A 24,060-nucleotide genomic window follows, 5' to 3' on the forward strand; every position below is an offset into this window, starting at 1 on the left:
ATTTAGTTTGCTTCTAATTTACTGATAACAAAATCAATATTTATACCAATAAAAACAAAATTCAATAATCTTATTACAGTGTTGAATTGGTAACCTTTTAGAATAAGTTTATTTAGAGGAGCGATAAGTTTACAAGGATCATTTCTAAATTTCCTGGCACGGTAAACAACATTTCCGCAAAAAAAATGAGGATGTGCTATCCCGTTTGAAATAAGTTTTCTACAGGTATAACCAAACTTCAAAACCAAATCTTTATATCTATGGAAAAATTTAGAAAAGGTTTTAAGTAATTTATGGTAACGATATCCCTGGTTTAATAATTTACCAGTAATACATGGATTGCGTTCGTTAAAATCAAAAACGTCACAACAGACACGGGCATAGCGAACGAGCTGTGAAATATAAACACCGTAAGATGGTGCCAAAGGAACATCACCATCTAAAAATGGAAAATTACCAATAGGGAACGAAAAATCGTCCCTTTTGTCGTAAATTTTAGTGTGGAGTTTCCCGCTTGAAACCGAAATATCTAAATCCAGGAAAGGACAGTTATTACCGTATAAATTTGATTTATTTAAAGTAAGTTTCTTGGGGTAAATTTCAGCAGTATATTGAGAAAATTCTTGATTATTTAACGAAAAAATATCATCAAGATAACGGTAAGTGTTGTTGAATTTATCAATTAAATGCAATTTCGACGGGTCTTTACTGAGTTTCGTCATACACTGTGATTCATAACAGTACAAAAACAAGTCTGCTATTAAAGGGGCACAATTAGTGCCCATGGGGATACCTACAACATGTCGTTAAACTTTGTTGCCGAAACGTACATAAATATTATCAAGGAGAAAATTAACAGCTTCAATCATCTCATCACACCCCCAGTAAGTATATCTAGCATATTTACATTTCTCATTAGAGAAGAAGGCTTTTAAATGAGTTTCAGCAAATATATTTGCATTCAGCTTTACCAAACGACCATTTTATTAGATAGGAAAACTTTTGTTTAATAAGATAGTGTGGAAGTGTAGTGTAAAGTCTACAAAAATCAATAATGTCAACAGAATAAAAAAAGACCACCAAAAGCACATCCAAAGAATTGTTTACACTCCAAAAATAGTTTATACCACTATGTTCATATATTTTATTACAATAGTTTGTGATGAGCTCTTTAATAGTAGTTACTGAACTTGTTAAAAGCACTAATAGATTAGTTGTAGAACACTTACTAGAGGCCGAGATGAAACGATATTTAAATGGTTTTTTGTGTAGTTTAGGTAGCAAATACATAGTAGGGACCTTCAAATGATTAGAAGAAGCCTTAAGCTTTGATGTGGTTGTAATATGTTTGTTTACTATATGATTCCATGTGGAGCGGATGAACTTGAATGTAGACGAATTTAAAATTTCATTCTTAAGAACGTGCGTGTAGTATTTACGGCATACTACCAGCACATTGTTGGCTGCTTTGTCGGCCGGTACAAACACAAACCGCTTTGAAAGTTCTTGAAGTTTATTTCTTAGTCTTGATATAGGTGTATTATGTACTCTATTATTTACTTCTAAATTATTTTCAAAATGTGATATTCTCTTATCTACCACATTCATACATTTATTTAATTAAGAATCAAGAGAATTTTTATCAGATTTTCCCCGTTTACACCACTTTTTACAAAACGAGGAAAGAGCATCTTTGGTGACTTGACGACACTCTTTCCAATCTATTTTAGATGGAGGACGAAAATTTGGTCCTATAACTTACTATAGATAAAAGGTATTTTAGTGCCAATCTTAACACCGCCCCCCGTCTTAGTGTTCTGGTCATTTTTCCAATTTACAGTTTCCTTTTATATACATATGTACGTTTGTTATAGTTTCAAAATGACAAATATTTCTAGTGCGAGTTGAAACTCAAGACATGTCTAGTTTATCAGATATAAGGCAAAGAAATACAAAGACGAACTGCAGCCAATAGATAAAACTCTAACGTGGACACAAGAAAAAGAGGCAAAAAATGAACAATTGATATCAGAACATACTTCAAGGTCAAATAAAACCTGCCCGACTGACATATAGATAACAAAATATTACCATACACCAAGTATACACCAAATATACAAATGTAGTTGACCTATTGTATATAGCATTTGAAAAAGACCAAAACTCAAAAGCTTAACTTTGACCACTAAACCATGAAAATGAGGTCACGGTCAGATGACACCTGTCAGCTAGACATGTACACCTTACAATCATTCCATACATCAAGCATAGTAGACCTATTGCATAGAGTTTTAAAAAAAAAACAGACCAAAAACGCAAAAAACTTAACTATAACCACTGAACCATGAAAATGAGGTCAAGTTCAGATGATACCTTACAGTCCTTCCATACACCGAATATACTAGACCTATTGCCTATAATATCTGAGATATGGACTTGACCACCAAAACTTAACCTTGTTCACTGATCCATGAAATGAGCTCGAAGTCAAGTGAAAACTGTCTGACGGGCATGAGGACCTTGCAAGGTACGCACATACCAAATAAATATGTACCTGTCCCAAGTTAGGAGAATGTAATTCAGTGGTTGTCGTTTGTTTAAGTGTTACCTATTTGTTTTCCGTTCATTGGTTTATATAAATAAGGCCTTTAGGTTTCTTGTTTGTGTTGTTTTACATTATCATTTCGGGGCCTTTTATAGCTGACTATGCGGTATGGGCTTTGCTCTTGTTGAAGGCCGTACGGTGACCTATAGTTGTTAATTTCTGTGTCATTTTGGTCTCTTGTGGAGAGTTGTCTCATTGGCATCTTACCACATCTTCTTTTTTTTTTTTATAGTTATCCTATTACTTATAATAAGAGAGAATTTAACATTACAAAAAATCTGAACTTTTTTTTCAAGTAGTCACTTTACCATGAAAATGAGGTCAAGGACACTGGACATGTGACTGACCGAAACTTCGTAACATGAGGCATCCATATAAAAAGTATAAAGCATCCAGGTCTTCCACCTTAAAAAAATATGGTATATTGTTCGGAAATCTAAGGATTATTTTGACTCCACAAGAGTATTTTAAAACATAAATAAAACTGGGACTGAAAAATAGGTGATTAAACAATGGGAATTCATAGCTACATGTATTCGATACAGATTAATACGAACATTATAAGCATAGTGATTATACTCTTTTGTAGAGTTTGTATAGGTAGGAATAACATGTGTTCTACCTAGGAGCTGTTTCCATTTGTAAACAATTATAAGACTGATAGAGCTGTTAAATGCACGAAAACAATATTAAAAGCAATGAATTTATAATTCATTGTAGTACAAGATAAAAAAAAAACGAGTTTAAAATATAATAGTTGTAAATTCGCCAATTTTTTCACATTGGTTCACTCAACAAAAACAATTCGAAAGTTGTTATTCAATACTAATCCAATTGTGTAAAATCAAACAACAAATTTGTTATATACAAAAATATATTCGTTTATTTGGAAAGTTATTTTGTTTCACGGTATACATAGTTTTTTGGACTTTTTAAAATAAGCATTCATCATAATAATGAACAATTACGTGAAAGTAGAATGGCGTTTAAGACTCCAGAAAATGAGCAATTGTTTGCAATCTTGGTATAAACAATCAGACACTGCTGTTCGAGAATGGTCACATTTGACAGAAGTTGGATTGCAGCAAGTCTACCATAAAATTATCTATAATATGATAAAAGAAGTCGTAAGTAATTCATAATACAGATGTAGGTCATGTTCATATCTATACATAAAGGAAAAAAATAGTTGAATTTGAAAGGTCGATGAAAGTTTTTAAATCTCGATAATAGTCTACTTTTGTGCAGTGAAAAATTACATGCCTCCGATTTTAAAGACCACAGAGCTGTGTCGCATCGTAATTTGTCTCGAAATAGAACGAAGATAGATATGATCTATGTCTAATATTAACATACCAGACATCTTAATGTATATCAACACAATTTCTACTTGGTATATTTTAGAATTTTCTGCAAAAATGTTCCCACGTTTTCACAGCAAATTACCAGTTAAATTTTCTTATTAGAGATTGAAGTAGATTTCATCACAAAAGCATCAGTAAGCAGCTTTAAAGTAGAAATTGATAAAACTCTCTATAAGCCGAGTCAAATTGATACTATATAATTGCTTATGCTGGATCTTGCATTTAAGCTTTGCAAAGTGCTAATGGTATATTTTTATTATATATTTGAATTGACTCAGTAAAAAAATAGCTAATATGCAAACTTTCGTCAAAAGTGCAACGTGGGATCAAAACTGTATCGTATGCCCTTAACGGACACGTATTTGTAAAATGAAATAATGTCACCGTGAAATCTAAGTACCGGTTCTTGGTACGCATGCAGTTTCAGTAGGTGATTACACATATCAAAATCTCTTATACACTATAGCCAACACTACATAATGTTTTAGCTATCAAGAACACAGATCATATTGTAATTTCCGTAGTGATAGCTGGTGTGAATAAAGCAAGCGTGATAGATGTTTATGCTAAACTTCAAGACAAAGGGTTTAGTCACGTTTCTCCAACATTTGATAATTAGACTAAAACAACATAAGGGATTAGGGGGTCCTCATAAGGACTGGCATCGTGATAATTACCTGTAATTCAACTATATCAGGTCTTAACTAAAATATTGTAAAAAGGGATATTGTTTAGAAATATCTATATCAAAGCATTAACAAACCATATTTTTTTGGTCGAGTATAACAAGAAACGGTTACGTAAGTATTTTCATCCGCCGTATTTGATTTACAAAATTAAAAAGGTTATTCAACAAAAAAATCCTTAAATAAACAAGGGAAATTCTAATCAAACTGAAAATTTCATAAAAAATTATAAAGAAATAATCTCGAAATTATATTTTTTAAAAGATTTTTTTTATTAAAAGTAACATGAAAAATCGAAATGTTCACTGACTGTACCTCATTTTAGTAATGTATTCTATTACTTGATATATTTCTGTATTTGTGTTACATGTAGATGTTAAAATCTAAACCGATGCAAAACAGCCAAGTTTTATTTATGTAAAAAGTCACCAAAAGCGATTGTCTTCTAGTGCGAAGAACCATATATCTACCTAGTCGTTCTGTCTGTATATCACTAGAGCCGAAAGTCAGTTTTCGTGGTATGCTGTCTCAGCAGATGAAATAGTCAGTCGTATACCTGTCCACTTTTTCTACGAAAACGGAGCTGATACAAATTGGGTACATCACGTCACGTCGTGATCTATATAGTGTTTAACTGTGGGAACTGGCTTGGTGAATATTGTGCACTACTAGTATTTTCGATTTGTTACTTGAGTTTTGGACAATTAATGCAAGTTGACTAAGAATTTTGAATAAAGTCTCAAGATAAGGGGGATTGTTGAAGCCTGTAATTCGGTGGTTGTCGTTGCTGTGTAATATATTCGTTTTTCGTTCATTATATTGTACATAAATTAGGCCGTTAGTTTTCTCGTTTGAATTGTTAAACATTTGTTTTCTCGGGTCCTTTAAAGGCTGACTATGCGGTATGACTTTGATCATTGTTGAAGGCCGTACGGTGATCTATATTTGTTAATGTCTGTGTCATTTGGTCTCTTGTGAATAGTTGTCTCATTGGCAATCATACCACATCTTCTTTTTTATGTATAATTGTTAACTTCTGTTTCATTTTGTCTCTTGTAGAGAGTTGTCTCATTGTCTATCATACCATGCACATCTTTTTTTTTTATATAAAATAAAAAATTACATCACTGTATTAGACTATATGGACTTTTACAATTTTGGGAGACTTTTAAAATATATATATATATCTTTAAAACATATATACCTTTTTAAGAATATTTTGGTCAAGAACAGGTGAATTACAGGTAGATATCAAGATCCAGTCCTTATGAGGACCCCATAATCCCTAATGTTGTTTTAGTCTAATTACCAAATGTTGGAGAAACGTGACCACACCAGACAAAGGAGTAGGTCCGGTAAGGGCCGATTTTGGCCCCAAATTTCAGTTTCATCTAACGAGATATTTAGGACACTTTTAATGCGTTTCCCTCAGTTTTAGTTTGTTACCCCGATTTTGTTTTTTGTCCATGAATTTATGAGTTTGAACATCGGTATACTACTGTTGCCTTTATTTAAACACTTAAGTGTCTATTTCAATTGATTCGATTAGTTTATGTAAAAGATTTTAACTGATTCAGTCATTAAAAACGCTCCGATTGAAGCTTAAATATGAAAAATCTATCAAATATGCCAAAAAACGTCACTTTTCAGATGGTTTTCGTCAAAAATGAAAGTAGCCGCATCCGTGTTCATCCTCAACCTTTATATATGTTATGTATTATCATCAAATACAACTTACATTTCAATATTATGAATGAACACGAATGCGGCCACTTTCATTTAAGACGAAAACCGTCTAAAATTTAACTAAAATGCTATAATTGTGAAAATTTCAGTAATTAAGCATGACTTTATGATGCTAGTACACGATATATTTACATTGTATTGTCAAAAACAGCACATATTTATGTAGCAGAAGCATTCTACTTTCCAAAAAATAGCTAAAAGATTACATTTTCACAATTTTGCAAAACTGCTTAATTTTGGGGCCAAAAAGGGGTCTTACTGAACCTACTCCTTTCCCCTCCCTTTTTCCTTTGTATTATCGTAAAAGGATTCATAAAAATGCCATAAATTTCACGATTCATGCGATTCTTATACAAAAGAAAATGAACCTTTGATTTCAAAGTTCTCCTTCTATTGAAATTGCACCTTTATATCGGTATATCAAATATACCACAAACAACCCAAAACGACTGGGAGTATCGGAACAGTCATCCTAGACACATATTTTCTTGAATATAAACTTTTCTTTCTATCTATTTATTATTCAGTCATGTAGCATAACTAATATTTTATATCTAATTGAAGGAGGCTGCCGGTTATAGAAAAGCAAAGCTTCAGGAAGTTATAATAGAAAGACCGATTATAGAACCCCCACATGCTAGATGTAAAGTGTCAGAGAAAAAGCTGAGGAGAAATTTGGAGGTAGAAATGGCACATTCTGTAAAACTTCTGGTAGGTACATGGTGTTTTGCAGGTTAATTAGAAAAAACCTCTTCTGTCAATTTTAATAAGAAAAAATAAGTCAAGTACAATGGAATTTCATTGAAATATATGTAAACTATATTCAAAAAGATTTTTTTTTTAATCTATGCTTTATTTGGAATTAATTAAATATTTTTTTTAGAACTATAAGTTCAAAGTACGTAATCAATAACACTATCAAATGACCGTTCTTATTATTCTTATATTATTATTTATTTACATTATTAAGGAAAATCTAGAGGATGAAATCACTAAGCGACGTCTGATGGAAGATGAAATCTATCAGCTTAAGCATGAAGTGAGAGATTTAAAATCTCCAGTAGATTCAGAACAGTAAGTTCATTACATATTCATATAAAGGTTACATTACAAGGTAACACCAAGGTTCGTGTAGTGAACATTAGATACATTATCCTAACGACTTCACGGAGTTCAAACCAATCAAAGTGTGCGTTCTTTCAACTAGTATGTAAAATATGTATTGCAAAACAGGAATAAGGCGTGAGACTAAATCATAAGAGAAATACATCAGTAAATAAAAATTCAGATAATTATCAAAATTTGCCAACAACACATTTCAATAAAACAATACATATATTACTCAGTAATGTATTTACTCTAAGATTTCGTCTATAGTATCATCTGTCATATATTACTCAGTAAATTATTTACTCTGAGTATTTCGTCTATAGTATCATCTGTCATATATTACTCAGTAATGTATTTGCTCTAGTATTTCGTCTATAGTATCATCTGTCATATATTACTCAGTAATGTATTTGCTCTAGTATTTCGTCTATAGTATCATCTGTCATATATTACTCAGTAATGTATTTGCTCTAGTATTTCGTCTATAGTATCATCTGTCATATATTACTCAGTAATGTATTTGCTCTAGTATTTCGTCTATAGTATCATCTGTCATATATTACTCAGTAAATTATTTACTCTGAGTATTTCGTCTATAGTATCATCTGTCATATATTACTCAGTAAATTATTTACTCTGAGTATTTCGTCTATAGTATCATCTGTCATATATTACTCAGTAATGTATTTGCTCTAGTATTTCGTCTATAGTATCATCTGTCATATATTACTCAGTAATGTATTTTTCTAGTATTTCGTCTATAGTATCATCTGTCATATATTACTCAGTAAATTATTTACTCTGAGTATTTCGTCTATAGTATCATCTGTCATATATTACTCAGTAATGTATTTGCTCTAGTATTTCGTCTATAGTATCATCTGTCATATATATCTCAGTAATGTATTTGCTCTAGTATTTCGTCTATAGTATCATCTGTCATATATTACCCAGTAATGTATTTGCTCTGAGTATTTCGTCTATAGTATCATCTGTCATATATTACTCAGTAATGTATTTAATCTAGTATTTCGTCTATAGTATCATCTGTCATATATTACTCAGTAATGTATTTACTCTGAGTATTTCGTCTATAGTATCATCTGTCATATATTACTCAGTAATGTATTTACTCTAGTATTTCGTCTATAGTATCATCTGTCATATATTACTCAGTAATATATTTACTCTGAGTATTTCGTCTATAGTATCATCTGTCATATATTACCATCATCTTCTGCATGCCTGTATATCACCAAAGTGAATCATAATGACCGACATGATAGTGACCTTTGTCTTTAAAAGTCCAGATACTTGAAAATAAAAGAGAGATAAAGGATACATAGGTACATTCAAACTCGTAGCTTAAAATTAAACTGACAACACAATGGCTAAAAGAAAAAAGACAAACAGACAAAACAACAATACACGAACATAACATAGTAAACTAAAGACTGAGCAACACGTACCCCGCCAAACAGAGGATATTAATCTTATATATGCTCCGGAAGGGTAGGCAGATCCTGCTCAACACAGATAGTACAGACCCTTTGATAAAGCTAACGTGGTAGATGATATTTTTAATCGAATGTTCTGGTACTAAATTTATTATATAAACATAAGGACATTTGTTGCCTTTTATTTTATCACATTTACCTCTGACCAAAAGGTTTTAATAATCATGAACTTTAAATTAAATAAAATTTGTTTGACCTTACTAGACATTCTAAGTCATATTTATTATGCTACAGATTACAACTTATGATTCTTTTAATTCTTCATTGCAGAAGTTCACCACGTAGTTTCCGATCCATACAATTGCAACTATCCCCAAGAAGTACAGAAAATGAAACACCAAGACAGACCCGCAACAGTAGTTTTACCAATTTAAATAATCTGTCTGATAGACAAGACTGTCGAGTCTTCCGTTCAATGATGTCCCCCTTTAGTGACAGTCAACTGATTCAAATTTCTCCAAGAGGGTAATATTTAATAGTCTTAGAGGTCTTTTGCTATTTCTATTGACTACGGAATATGTATCGTCCTATATACTCGTCCTATAAAATCTTCAGTAGTAATCGGAATTAATTTGCAACAAAGTAAAGTTTAAGTTCAATAGAGAACTAAAATATGGAAATTTGTCACGGTTTTCAGTCACAAAAATTGTATGCACTCGGGGTAGTTTAAAACATGCCACATGCTCGGTTGATTTGGATTTCATTCAAATCTGATTACAGATCATAAGATTTCTATATGTATACGTCTGTAAGCAAAAAAACAAATGATGGTATTACAAAATCCGTCTGTGTGTCAATCCATGTATGTCCTTTGCCAATTAAAGTTACTTTGATGAATATAATTGCGTCTCAGGTTAGATAATTCAAAGTTGTTTGACAAATCGTGTTATATACTTATTTCTCTTTTATTTTCATTTGTATTATCATATAATTGTTGTTGCAGAGTGATATGTATGCGACTTCAAATGATCTTTAAATGATTAGTATAAATTTATTATTATATATTTATGTTTATCACCGCTCTGTTTGCGCATGGATCAATTTGGTTGCAAAAAGGATGAAATTTTATAACAATCTTAGAACTCCCACATTTTATTTATTTTTATATTTTTCTATTAAAATTTCTGGGTTTATGAGACTGATTATATAAAATATGAAATGTAATAACGGCCGTATCATATGCCCGTTTAGCTGCATCTTTGTGTTGTTGTAGCTTTCAATATTTATGTTTGTAAATAGAAATCAAATGATATATAATTTCCATGCGATGATTTGGATTCATTGTTCTAATTTAAAGAGAAAAACAAATATGGGTATACATTGCGCTAACATACTTTAGTAAATTAACCAACCATTAATTTCAAAAAAAGAAAAACAAACATGGGCATATATTGCGCTAACATACTTTAGTTAATTAATCAACCATAAAATTATTCTATTTATTAACTAACACTTATAATGACTTTTTTTTTAATCCTGTGCGCTCTTAAGAAGAAAAGAAGAGGTAAGAAAACAGCTTCATATTGCGTTGTCACCGGACGTAAAAGACAACATGTTTGATCCTAAGCCGACTGCAATAGCAAAAGATTTTAAAGCACTGTTTGATAATGAATGGACAAAGCTATACGCAGACATGAGAAGATACTACTCCGATCAATATGTTGTTGATTTGCTATTATCATGGCTTAAGGTATCTTATTTATGTTATTTTATGCATTTATTCTTTACATTTAACGCAAAGTGTATATTGTCTCTGGTAGGTTCCAATCTCGTATTGCACATATTCAAAATGCAAAAAAAAATGTTTTAAATACTTTGAGAAAATAAAACCAGTTTTATCAAACCATTAAAATGAACTGTGATAATATTGATCTCTACAAACAAGTTACTCAGAAGATATCCATTATCACATCGGACTACAAACACAAATATTTCTGGTTCGCACTCGCACCCACTACATTTGTAAGTGGAAAGGGATTAATATAAGTTGTGATAACTTGTTTCCCAATCCTCTATAAATGAATATGTTTAAACTAACATGTCTAACATATTACTTCTTCCTTGGATTAATCGTATTTTTATTTATGAATATAGGATTGTTATTTGACCTGTATTGCAATAACAGAAGAACAAAGAGAGAGCATTCGAGAAGATGCCATGAAGTGTTTTGGAAGATACACAAATGTTTGTTTTTTATATTTAAATTCATTTTCTTATTTTTAAAAATAAATCGATAAGAATACTTATAAATCACACTATAATCTACAAACATTAATAACATACACGATACCAATGGTATTGCGCTCGATGCACATTTGGACAATCAATTTGTCTTCAGTCATAGATATAAGCTTCTAAAATTTAAAAAAAGCCGAAACATAAACCACCATTCCAAGGCTGATAAAACCAAAAAGGGTCATAAGTTTAACCAAACACGGATAAGTAATCGGAGTTATTTATTAGGATGAGTTCCCTAGCAGAGGTTTCGACCCAGTGGTAGTTATGCCATTCGCGGTACAAACTTCACTGCACAGGATGCACACTTGAGTTAACAACTACTGTTGATCATTCATCACTTATCTTATAATTCAATGGCATATAAAAGATATAACATTGCGTCTGGAAACGGACAAAGAAGAAATAAGTCCTATGTACGAAAACAGACAAATATATGAAACATCTAATGAATAAATCGTTAACAATGCAAATTTTAAACCCATTTACAATGTAGTAGTTTTTGAGTTGTGTACGTGTAGTTTGACATCGCCACGAATAGGCAAATAAGGGACTTCATTTTAGAAAAGTTCCATCTGGGGATGACTATGATTACCGGAATTAATATATCAGTTTTAGCACTTATGATTTAGTGTAACTTCGTCATCAAATATTTCAAATGATAGTTTATGTTTCTAGGCATCACTTTCGTTAACGTTACCGAATTCTTGTACCAATAACATCAAGGAATTCCAAGGAAGAATAGCATCAGAGGCCATACCGTTCATTATGAAGGTAATGTCTTACTTTAATATTGATTTGCATGTTAAATTTCGTAACTCTCTTCTGCCTTTTGATTTTGATATTTTTGATATTTTACTTTTTAGCTGACCTGGCCATAATAATGATTTTCTATCACTTGTATAACTTGTCTTTCTTCTGTATGTTTTGGATTTATTCATTTTTTCGAATTTATGTATCCTGGATCTAATCCATCTTATCGACCGTTAATATAGGGAACTTAAGCTATAGTAAAGTTTCTCCCTAAGCTCACTGTAAGAACTGTATGCATGCATGTATAACGAAGTCTGCTTAATGTTCACATATTTAATCGTTTAACAGTACATGTATACATAATATTAGTGAAGGTTCACAGTTGTACATTCCAATATAAAACGTTACTTAATTCCAACTTTATAAAACATGTTAATTCATTATTATCTATAATGCAACTGACCAATACATAAAGTTTTCACAAAATCGAGCTATAAACATCCGTCTTAAATGAAAGTGGCCGCATTTGTGTTCATTCTTAATATTGAAATGAAAGTTGTATTTGATGATAATACATAACATATATAAAGGTTGAGGATAAACACGGATGCGGCCACTTTCATTTTTCCCAAAATACATCTGAAAAATGACATGTTTTGGCATATTTGATAGATTTTTTTATTTAAGCTTGAATCGGAGCGTTTTTGATGACTAAATCAGTAAAAGTCTTTCACAGAAACGAATTGAATCAACTGAATTAGACACTTAAGTGTTTAAAAAGTGTCCAAAATCTTTCGTCAGATAAACCTGAAATTTGAGGCCAAAATCGGCCCTTACCGGACCTACTCCTTTGAAGAATGTTTTGTAAATTTTTGTAATCATGGACAAACATCTTCTTCTTTGAAACTACTGAGACAAATTTAACCAAACTTGGCTTAAATCATCATTAAGGTATTGAATTAAAAAAAATGTGTCAGATGAACCTGCCTACCAACAAACATGGCTGACATGGCGACAAATAATAAAACGGGGTTAAATGTTTTATGTTTTATTTTATGAACCTTTAAAAACAGAGAAAATCTGAAAGGAACACATATATTCAGAATAATGAGCTCTACCAATTGTCCATATATGTCAAAACTGTTAGAAAAATTCTTGTAGGAGTTATGGCCCATAAATGACACAATTTTGTTGTTTTTTCTTAATTTTTTGTCTATTATCATGAAAACTATGATCACTTTTTGTCTTGCTTATGACGAATATAGCAGAATGCGAGGATGTTTAGAGAGAAACATGTTTTTTTTTCTTCTGTTATGCCTCATATGATTTAAATTATAATAGAAAAATAAACACTTTAAATCACAAAAAAATGATCAACAAGGCAAGATCTATTAATAAGTCAAAGCAACTAAACAAACTAATAGATCAGTAATACAAGATCGACAAATTAGAGAATTTTGCCTTGAAGTCTATTCTCCTCTTCAATGTTGGAGAGTGTGCTTAATGCTTGATATGCCCATAGACCAAGGTGAGCGACACAGGCTCTTTAGTGCATCTAGTTATTATAATAAATAATTATGTTTATAAAATAAAAAGATCTGGTTTTATTGCCTATGGGACAACTAGCCACCAGAGACATATTGATGTAGATTTGAGCAACTCTTGTTACCATAAGGCTTTCAACGACGAACAGAACCTATACTGTATATAGTTTATAGATATAATTCCATTTAGCATCAGTGGTAATAGTTTTTATCTGACTATCTGTTGCCATTGATCTATTTTAATGAACATGGGAAATTATCTCCTTTTCGACATATACTCTGCATTGGTATAATAGTATCTTTATTGTTTGTAGGTTTGTGTTAGAAGATTGTTGAGTGGTGAAAAAAATGCTGAGTATCCATTACTTTACATCAAGAAGTGCGCTGAACTTTGTTGGTTAATGTGTACACAAAGTCCGCCGATGGTTCTGAATATGGACGTTTCTCACGGCGAGCTTATAAACAGAAAATTATTCACATCTTTAGTTCCCAGAGGAGAGATGGTTGATTATCTGGCATGGCCAGCTGTTATGCGGTATGCAAGAGGAAATATGCTCCAACGCGGAGTAGTAAAAACTGTGTAAATCAATAGAATTAAACATATATATATATCAATATTCGTGTTACTTAGTCTTTAGCTTTCTATGTTGTGTCTTATGAACTAGTGTTTGTTTGTCTTTTTATTTTTTAGCCATGGCATTATCAGTTTATTTTCGATCAATGAGTTTGAGTGTACCTGTGGTATCGTTCCCTTCGTAAATTTTACGGACATCGTAAGGAGTTGGTTGACCGTTATGGAATAACTGTTTCATAGATTATATCGGATATGTTCCGTATGTCGTAACTACAACCCCTTCCCTTTTTCACGAAATGTGACCTACCGAATTAGACTATTTTCCGGATTTTTAATAACATAAGCAACACGATGGGTGTCACATGTGGAGCAGATTCTGCTTACCCTTCCGGAGCACCTGAGATCACTCCCAGTTTTTGGAGCGGTTCGTGTAGCTCAATCTTTAGTTTTCTATGTTGTGTCTTTTGTACTATTATTTGTCTGTTTGTCTTTTTAGTTTTTAGCCATGGTGTTGTCAATTTGGTTTCGATTTTTGAGTTTGACTGTCCCTTTGGTATCTTTCGCCCCTTTTTTAAAATCGACAAAAAAAGGAAAGGGCAATCTCAGCATTATATAGGTGTCTTCTACATGTAAATCAAACTTTAAGCTATTTTATCGTCACTAGTGTAAACAATTAGTTAATAAAAAGCCAATGAAAGATCTTAAAATGAAAACAAATATCTAAAAAAAGAGAGAAAAATCAAAACACATTCATACATGACCTAAATATATTGAGAATGGAATTTCAAAACAAGTTTAATAATATAAATTGGATACAAAGAAAACGAAGCAAGTTTCGACAATAAATGTCTCCTCAGTGTACTTGAGACCAAAACTTTTAAAATTTTAAATCGAATTAATCGTTGAAAAAATGATTAACCAACATATTATAATAAAACAAAAGTAAGGCCAAACTAGGACAAGGATGAGAAAGATACATTCATTATTCTAAAACTATTTTCCAAATTTTGCATCAGTTTATTTTATTAAAGAAACCTGTATTTTTCACGCCAGTATAACATCTAAACAGTATTCCTTACCATTCACTAGAAATTAATTTGCATTGGATTTTCCTAATCTTATATTTGTTTTAATTGCTTCTGAATTTTGACTTTTTCTCGACCAGATCATTCTGCATGAATGGGGAAATGATTTATCTTTTTAAAGTATATTCTGACTGTGCATTTTCATCTTAAAAAGTTGAATATAATGTGAGGGTGTTAACTCTTAGATATGTTATGAATTCACGTAAGGCAGTTATAAAAAATAAATGATATAACGAGTTTTGTACATTATAATTGGAAGACGGTGCATCGGTATCACAAAACGATGTAGAGGTTTAACTCTACCGAAGGATTCTGAAACATATTATGACGTGTTAACAGTAAGTCTGTTAGGTGTTCACGGTCAAGAAAACAAAATGTATTTATTAGTTATTATTGGCTTTAAAATGGATTTCTGCGAGTCCGAGATAAGATCTGTACTTTTGTCTACTTTCCTTATGTTTAGTATTTGTTTGTGATGTTTGTAAATCTAATGAATCTCCAGAACTAATCAAGCCATTGCAATATTATTTTCACTGTTTGTTTTTATGCTGTGTTGATACACAACTGTCACAGGTTAGACGCTCACACCATGTTTAACATCACAAATATTATTTATGAGTCTGTAATTCAGTGATTAACGTTGGTTTCTGTCTGTCATAATTTGTTGTACGGTTTATGTGCCATATCAGGCCATTGGTTTGACTTGTTTTCCATTTTTCATGTTGGAGCCTTCTATAGCTGACTATAAAGATTGGATTTGTTGCTCATTTTGGTAGTCATATGGTGACCTATAGCTGCTTACAGTCACGACTGGCAGATACCAAAATACCTGGGGTGTTAATAGTTATTAAAGGTACCAGGAATATAATTTAGTATGCCAGATGAACATCTTTAACCATCCTTATTCTTTTTATGTCAGTCCCAAGTCTGTCATGCGGTGAAATGTAGTTGTTAATTTCTGTTACTTTCTTAACTGAATTATTTTCTATTTGTCATGGTGGGTCCTTATAAAGCTGATTATACTTTGTGGTTTTTGCTCATTGTTGTACGGTTGCTTATAGCATCTATTTCTTTTGAACTTGGGTTGACATATAGTTGACTCGTTGATAATCATACCACATCCCTTTTTGTCTTTAATGTTAAATCAATCATCTAATACTCTATACTTTATTAAAAAAAAATCTGAAATTACACTTGTTTACAAGAATACATGAAATTTAACACATAAAGCCACTATAATAATACAATTAGTTGTAATAAGTTCTCATTTACGAATCATCGATGCACAGGCCACACTAGAATGTATTCAATAGCACCCCTGAGGTTTCATAAAAAATGCGTCATACATCATAATTCTACTTCTACAAATATGTGATCCGCCTCCAACATATACTTGTTTCTTGGTCGTTACCTGCAAAAGTGTGTCATTGGAAATCTCTTCATCTGGTATCCAGTAATCAATTTCTTCGGTTCCACTTCCAGACACAGACTGCCAGTTAGTTTGATTAAAAGATGGAAGAGTATCATTTTCATCTGATATCCAGTAATTGAACTCGTTTATACTATTACTGGACTGCCAGTCTTTAGATATATTGATGGATATTTTGTCGTCCTTATAAATCGAAGTACTAGTTGCATGATCATCTTCAATTGAGTCAATAGGCTCGTAAATCCGACGAATACTCAAATGCTCTTGTGAAAAACAACATTTATTATCATCTCCACTTGACAAGTTCATCATTCCATGAATCATACTTGGTATATAGAGAAAACATATGCATACTATGGTCACAACTACTAATCGAAAAGACATTGCTTTATTCAAATGTCTTTTCCCCCAACGTGGAAATCTGATTACCAATGCCTTTTGTATGGACAACAAAGTAGTAATCACAACAGATATCATGTGAATGGGGTAAATCAAACCTTCTATTACGAACAGAACAGCGCATAATGGATATTTTCTTTCCCAAAACCATCCATTAAAATAATAACCATTACTCCTTTCAAGGTCATTATAGAAGAAGTAATATCCAGTTATTTTTGGAATTGTCACAAATAATGCACTTAACGTATCTGTAACTGCTAAAACAGAAAGCAAAATTGTGACTGGAGAGCAGTGCATTGAAAACACTTTAACTATAAAGCTATTGAATATCACTAAAATTCCAGCAATTGTAATTTGGAAGTAAATATTCCAAACATCAGGAACCAAATACTGCACCGTATAACATGATTTTTCAGACATAACAAACAAGTCAGTATTTATTACTGTGATAATAGAAATATAAGAAATTCTTATATACGATAAAGCGTTTATAAATTTTAAATGTATCCTTCTTTTATAAATTCCCATATCAATCAGTAATGAATAATGCATTAAGAACTAAAGCAATTTGAAATGAAATTTCATCAATATTGTGTCTATTGCTAGAGAATATATCAGATACAATAGATAGTTGTGGCATACGTTGAATTATTTGAATATCTCCTAAAGATTATTTTGCCCAAATATTGCTGTTGTATTGTCTTTAATCCTGAATCAATTATTCAATAAATAAAAAATGAAATATTCCATATTAATAGCACTTTAGTAGGTTTTTCTATATGAATGGGATTTTGAATAAATAAGCATATTCATCTGTGGAAACGTATATTCCCTGCGCAAAACGTCGCTTGCTTTTACGTATGGGTCTAGTAGTTAATGGTCCTTTTTCTAGATTTTCCTTATTCATTTTTCACTGAAAAAAGACGATTTTTTCGTTCTCTATTGTTAATTTTCTCTGTTTTGGACCTTGTTGTTTTTTTGGCCTTTCTCATCCTGTATATAATTCCGAAACGTGTTTCTAATGTTGTTGTATATTGGTAAGTGTTGAAGTTAAATTAACGAAATACATGTATCACTAGTAAATTATTGAAGTCAAATATATCTTATTTCTGGTATAATGTTAAAGAAATTATTGAACCATGCATTCATATATATATACTAAACTAAGTCCAATGTGCAAAATAGTTCTCAACATTTGGACAAATCTATAACGTATAATCGACAAAAGATATTTGGATCGAGTACTTTGCTTGCTTATTAACTCTGGCGTTTTGGTGCCTAGGTTTACAGATAGTTACATATTGATAAATAATATACACACATGTGGCACGAATGAAAACTTTTATTTATATTTTTATGCGGACCCTTTTGTAAATGTCATGACTGTTGTTAAAATGTTTGGTTTTGATTGTTTTATTTCAGATTCAATTGAATTTGTCTTAGTTAACGTAATGGAATTGTATAAACATAAAGCTTTTGAAGATAAAGTTTCATAGAAACACGATCCATGTATTAGTAAAACATATTGGTTCTTTGGACATCATTCATACAACGTAGAAAGATGTTTGTATATACTTTTTTTTATAGATAGTGACATGGATTTTGTTTTTTGTGTATCACATATGGACATTTTTGTATTTATAAAAAGCTATGGTTCAACATACATTGTATATATCCATGTCAAAGTAATGTTCGGATAACATGGCATATACAAGGTTAAGTTTTTCGAAGACTGTTAACGACGTTTTTACGCTAAAATAATTGGATGTGTACTTATTTAAACTCCCGTCCGTGTGAACGCGATGTATTTATAGAAATTGGTATTGTCTTTTGACTTACTTCAAGCATCTGCGAGTACTCTTAGATCGATACTAGGTGTGTTTGGTTTTTATTTTGTGTTTTGTGCCTATTTAATGAGTCAAGCCATTTATCTTTGTTGTTCTTATGTTTTCTGGTACATCACTATCTAGTAGTTGGAGCGCCGAGTTCTCTCGAACATGTTTAACATCAAAACATTCTATTTGTACCTGACACAAGTCGGGAGCCTGATGTACAGTTATACTTTTGTTTTACTTTGTAAATCTATTTTTATTTTTCTATAAGGATATTTTAGTTGTACTTTTGTTTTATATGTACTAGTATTTTATTACATTTGTACTTGTATTTTATTACATATGCCACTGCTGGTGGACGTTTCGTCCCCGAGGGTATCACCAGCCCAGTAGTCAACACTTCGGTGTTGACATGAATATCAATAATGTGGTCATTTTAATAAGTTTCCTGTTACAAAACTTTGAATTTTTCGAAAAAACTAAGGATTTTCTTATCGCAGGCATAGATTACCTTAGCCGTATTTGGCACAATGTTTTGGAATTTTGGATCCTCAATGCTCTTCAACTTTGTACTTGTTTGGCTTTATAAATATTTTGATACTGATGAGTCTTATGAAGACGAAACGCGAGTCTGACGTACTAAATTATAATCCTGGTACCTTTGATAACTATTGTGCTTGTATTTTATTACATTTATACTTGTATTTTACTTTATATATACATACATTTCATTTGTACTAGTATTTTTTTAAACTTGTATTTTATTTTATTGGTACTTAAAACAAAACATTTCATTATCATGCTTCAGTCTTGAGCGAAAGGCAATCGAAATTTACTGTTTTGATATCTGTCCGTTTTGGATTCCTCTCCGCGATTACTCCGAGATAACGCTTTTTTGGTAGACGAGCTAGGGCCGTAGGACATCAGAGCTCGTTCCATATAAAAAAAAAAGTGGAAATTGATTCGTTGCTTCTGGAGGCGACTGACCTCCTTGGATCTATATAAATCGGGCCTCAATTTGTTAATTTTTCATTTATTTCTTCATTTATGTAAGTTTAACGCACCTGTCACCTTTTAATTTCTTATATTTTGACAGTTTTCACAGTTACCTATCCATTCTTATTTACTTTCGGGTTTTGGTGCCCACGTGTTTTGATCATTATTGTTGATAAAGAATTAACACAAAATCACGGAAGCCGACGAAAAAGTCAGATGATAAAGCGATGAATATTTGTTTTTTCGTGTTTATGTGTTCACTAAATAAACTTTGTACTAACAGTTGTTAATTGTTTTGTGTATTTACTGTTTTTCTTGCAAATTCAATTTTAAGTATCTTATTGCTAAGTGTGTTTACCTTTTCTTTCGTCACAATCTTTTCCTCACACTGGGGCTACGCGGTTGTCACTACATATGGAAAGGCTTTCGTTCAGGAAGATAACGGGATAAACAATGATTCAATACTGATAAACTTCTTAAGATTTAGGGTGCATTGTTTTCTAACACAAACGATAAAAAAGGCTAAGCGCGTAATGTTTTGATCATTTGCTTCTAACGTACGTTTGCAAAGTTTACATAAACTTTGACAAACTATGCAATTGCTAAAGATGCGTCTACAGTTTGTCGTTCATCGTTTGTTAGTACAAACGCTACATTTGTTTCTAACTTCAACCTTGATCTGCACGTGTTTTTTTTCCGCGGTTATTACAAAGATGGATTTTGTCAATAGAAAAGGAGGTATGTATATTATAGTTGGTTTTTCATTAACATGTGGTTTCTGTGAACATATAAACAACATACAAAAGTGATTGAAAAGAAGATTACTGCCTTTTTTGGCAAAATAACAATATACAAATTTTATATTTACAGAGCATCAGTCTTCGGAAAGTCAAGAAGGAAAAGAAGTTGCAAATGTACTTCTGTCTTTATCGTAAGTTTTAATGATTGTGTACCCTTGTGTTGATTTAATTCTTAACCTATCGAAATTTTATAGAACATACACAGCCTTTCCCTTTGTTTTCAAATATTGGCAATGCCGTGCTTGATAGATAGAGATTTTGTTTAGCAGTGCTAGCAATTATTTCCTTAAAACAAGTTTATAAATTAAATATAAATATGGAGCAATTCAAGTACACCTGTTTGGGCGCGCTCGAATTAAATGATTCCTCATAAAGTTTTTTGGTATTGTTAAGAATATTGTAAAATTAAAAAAAACCAACACTATCACATCGTAGAAAAACAAGTCAGTAATCTATGTTTACAATTTTATAACGGAAACCTCTGTATTCAAGTGTGTGCATTTTTTACCAATAAATTCAAAATTTCCATTAAATGCAATAAAACAAATAATCATGCACTTGAAAGGTTCGTTTCTCATGATGGTCAAACGATCTGTATACTTTTTGGTGAAAATAGGATTTCAACTTTTTGAATTACAGGTTTTTATAACTAAAAGAGGGGTGTGTGTTTTTCACATGTCGCGCTGTATCTCAAAACCGATTTATGATAATTGCTTAAAACTTTACACACATCTTAGTTATATTAATGTAAAGATCTGTATACTTTTTGGTGATGATTCAAAATGTTTATTTTAGAGTTATTGAGTTTTTTTGTAAAAAAGAAGGGGGGGGGGTCCAATGTCGCGCCGTATCTCACAAAAAATTTATGATTATTGCTTTAAACTTTACACACTTCTTAGTTATATTAATCTCAAGATTTGTATACATTTTGGTGATGATTAAACATTTTATTTTACAGTTATTGAGTTTTTTGTAAAAAAAAAGGGGAGTTTTCAAACGTCGCACCCTATCTCAGCTGTTTATTTTTTAATATTAAACTGTAGATATTCCAGGTTCTCATGTTCTTCAAATCAAATGGCTACTTTTCGAGCGTGTATAGGTCCACATCAAAGTACAAAAGTTAAAATTATTCCAATAAGAATCGAAATAGTTCTATTATGCCATGCTTTGATTTTTATAGTTCGTTCTTGTGTTGTTATTATACCACTGTCCAAGGTTAGGGGAGGGTTAGGATCCTAACATGTTTAATCCCGCCACATTCTGTATGTATGTGCCTGTCCCACGTCATGAGCCTGTCATTCAGTGGTTGTCGTTTGTATATATGTTAAATATTTGTTTTTCGTTCATTTTTTATATACTTGTAAATTATGCCGTCAGTGTTCTGTTTTGAATTGTGTTACATTGCCACATGTGCCATTATGGGGTCTTTTACAGCCGACTATGCGGTATGGGTTTTGTTCATTGTTGAAGGCCGTACGGTGGCCTGTAGTTGTCAATTTATGTGTCATTTGGTCGATTGTGAAGAGTTGTCTCATTGGCATACCACATCTTCTTTTTTATATCTATGCTCATTTTTACATATCTGTTGTTTACTTTGAAATATTTGTTTTTATAGACCTGTGAATACAAACAACAGAAGAAATTTGCCAGTGAGTAATGGTTCAGAAAGCCAAATGAATGAGAAGAATACAATTGAGAGTGTGCAAACACAAAAATCTACCTTTCCTTCTACGTTAACATTTACCCCTACATCAACATCATCTTCAAAAAGTCAGATTACAACTTCTGATGACAAGGAGGAGACCGGGAAAGGATGGACATCACATGCTGTCAAGGCATTGATACATACTTACGACAGCAAGAAAGAAAAATTTGTTGGAAGCAGTAAAAAAAGGAACAAAGTGTGGATAGATATAACAGACCAACTTAAAGGAATGGGCTTCACTTTTAGCGAAAAGCAAGTTAAAAACAAATTTCATTATCTTAAAAATAAATTTGAAAAAATGGTAGATGACAACAAAACCTCAGGAGGCAGTAGAAAGAAATGGGAATTCTTTGAGGAGATGAAAGACCTCATGGATGACAAACCGAATGTACGTCCCCTAAATGCGTCAGAGACAGCAATTTCTGATGGTAAAGAAGAAGAAAATTCGGCAGACGACACACTTGAACTAGAAGATGACGGACCAGAACCAGACAAGGAGCCTGAGAGAAAAAAACGGAAAAACGCAACAGCTTCTGATAAATTGGCAAGTCTGTTTGGCGATTATTGGGGAAGAAAACAAACAGCAGAAAAAGCAAAAACAAAAGCACGGGAAGAAAGAGAACAGAAAAAAGAAGAAATGAAACATAAAAGACATAAAGAAAAGGCCGACCTGCTAAGAACAATGGTAGAAGCTTTACAAAACAAAAAATGATACTTATAATCAACATACATTTAATTAAAAAATATCAATATTTTGTAATTGTATTTATAAATTTGGAACAAGATTATTTCTTTTCTGATTTCCACTTTCTACAATTCCTTGTAGTCCAGGTCCGTTTTTCACATGATCGTCCATTATTTTCTTCATATTTTAATATGTCACCCTCTGTGATACAAATGTTAATTAAATGCAACAGATAGTAACAGAATCTGTTGATTTGGTAATGTACAATCCAACATTTTCAATGACCTTTCTACTACCATTCTGGTAGAACTTTGAACAAAATTGTTTCGCTGCTGTTTCCTGGTTAAGGTACCAACGTCTTTAAATGATGTCATCAGATTTTGAGAAAGACGGTATATGCTGCATCCCCAACCAAATGAAACTCATCAGGCAAGATTGTTTTATTTATAATCCGCTTCCCTATTTTGGAATTACACGGGCATCATGGACGGATCCCGGCCACCCAGTATTAACAGGCATGTACTTCATCTCATGGTCGCATACTACTTGGACAACAATACTATGGTATCCTTTTCTATTAATGTAGTTTTCCTGATGTTGATTTGGACCAGGTATTACAATATGGGTTCCGTCTATTGCACCAACCACATCTGGCATACCTGAGAACAAAAAATGAATTATTATTTATAATAACTTTAAATAAATAATAAATTTATAGATCAAAGAAACTGGTTGAAAAGGGAATCTTTCCTTGGTATTTATCGGACATGTATGAATTGCAACAAGTACCCAATACGTGGTCCATTCAAAAGTTCGCAAAACTGATGGGTTACATAAATCACCAATGACCAAGTACATAGACCACTAAGAATAAAACGGATGTGTTTGTATAGAACCATTGAATTTTTGTGCATAATTTCGCATTAATAATTTTTGTTTCATTTACATATTATTATATACTATTGTTATTTGCGACAAATATACCTTGAAATGCT

General features: G+C 31.8%; 1 protein-coding gene across 1 annotated transcript; it reads left to right on the plus strand.

Annotated features, from left to right (window-relative positions):
• Positions 1–3,464: 3,464 nt before the first annotated feature.
• LOC143043324 (uncharacterized) lies at positions 3,465–14,170 on the plus strand. Its single transcript, XM_076215692.1, has 8 exons — positions 3,465–3,732; positions 6,966–7,112; positions 7,372–7,475; positions 9,299–9,493; positions 10,520–10,718; positions 11,123–11,212; positions 11,942–12,037; positions 13,875–14,170. The coding sequence occupies exons 1-8, from the start codon at positions 3,562–3,564 to the stop codon at positions 14,142–14,144; spliced, it is 1,272 nt and encodes a 423-aa protein (XP_076071807.1). The 5' UTR covers positions 3,465–3,561; the 3' UTR covers positions 14,145–14,170.
• The last annotated feature ends 9,890 nt before the right edge of the window (positions 14,171–24,060 follow it).

The sequence above is a fragment of the Mytilus galloprovincialis genome, chromosome 8, assembly GCF_965363235.1.
Source record: "Mytilus galloprovincialis chromosome 8, xbMytGall1.hap1.1, whole genome shotgun sequence".
Lineage (NCBI taxonomy): Eukaryota > Metazoa > Mollusca > Bivalvia > Mytilida > Mytilidae > Mytilus > Mytilus galloprovincialis.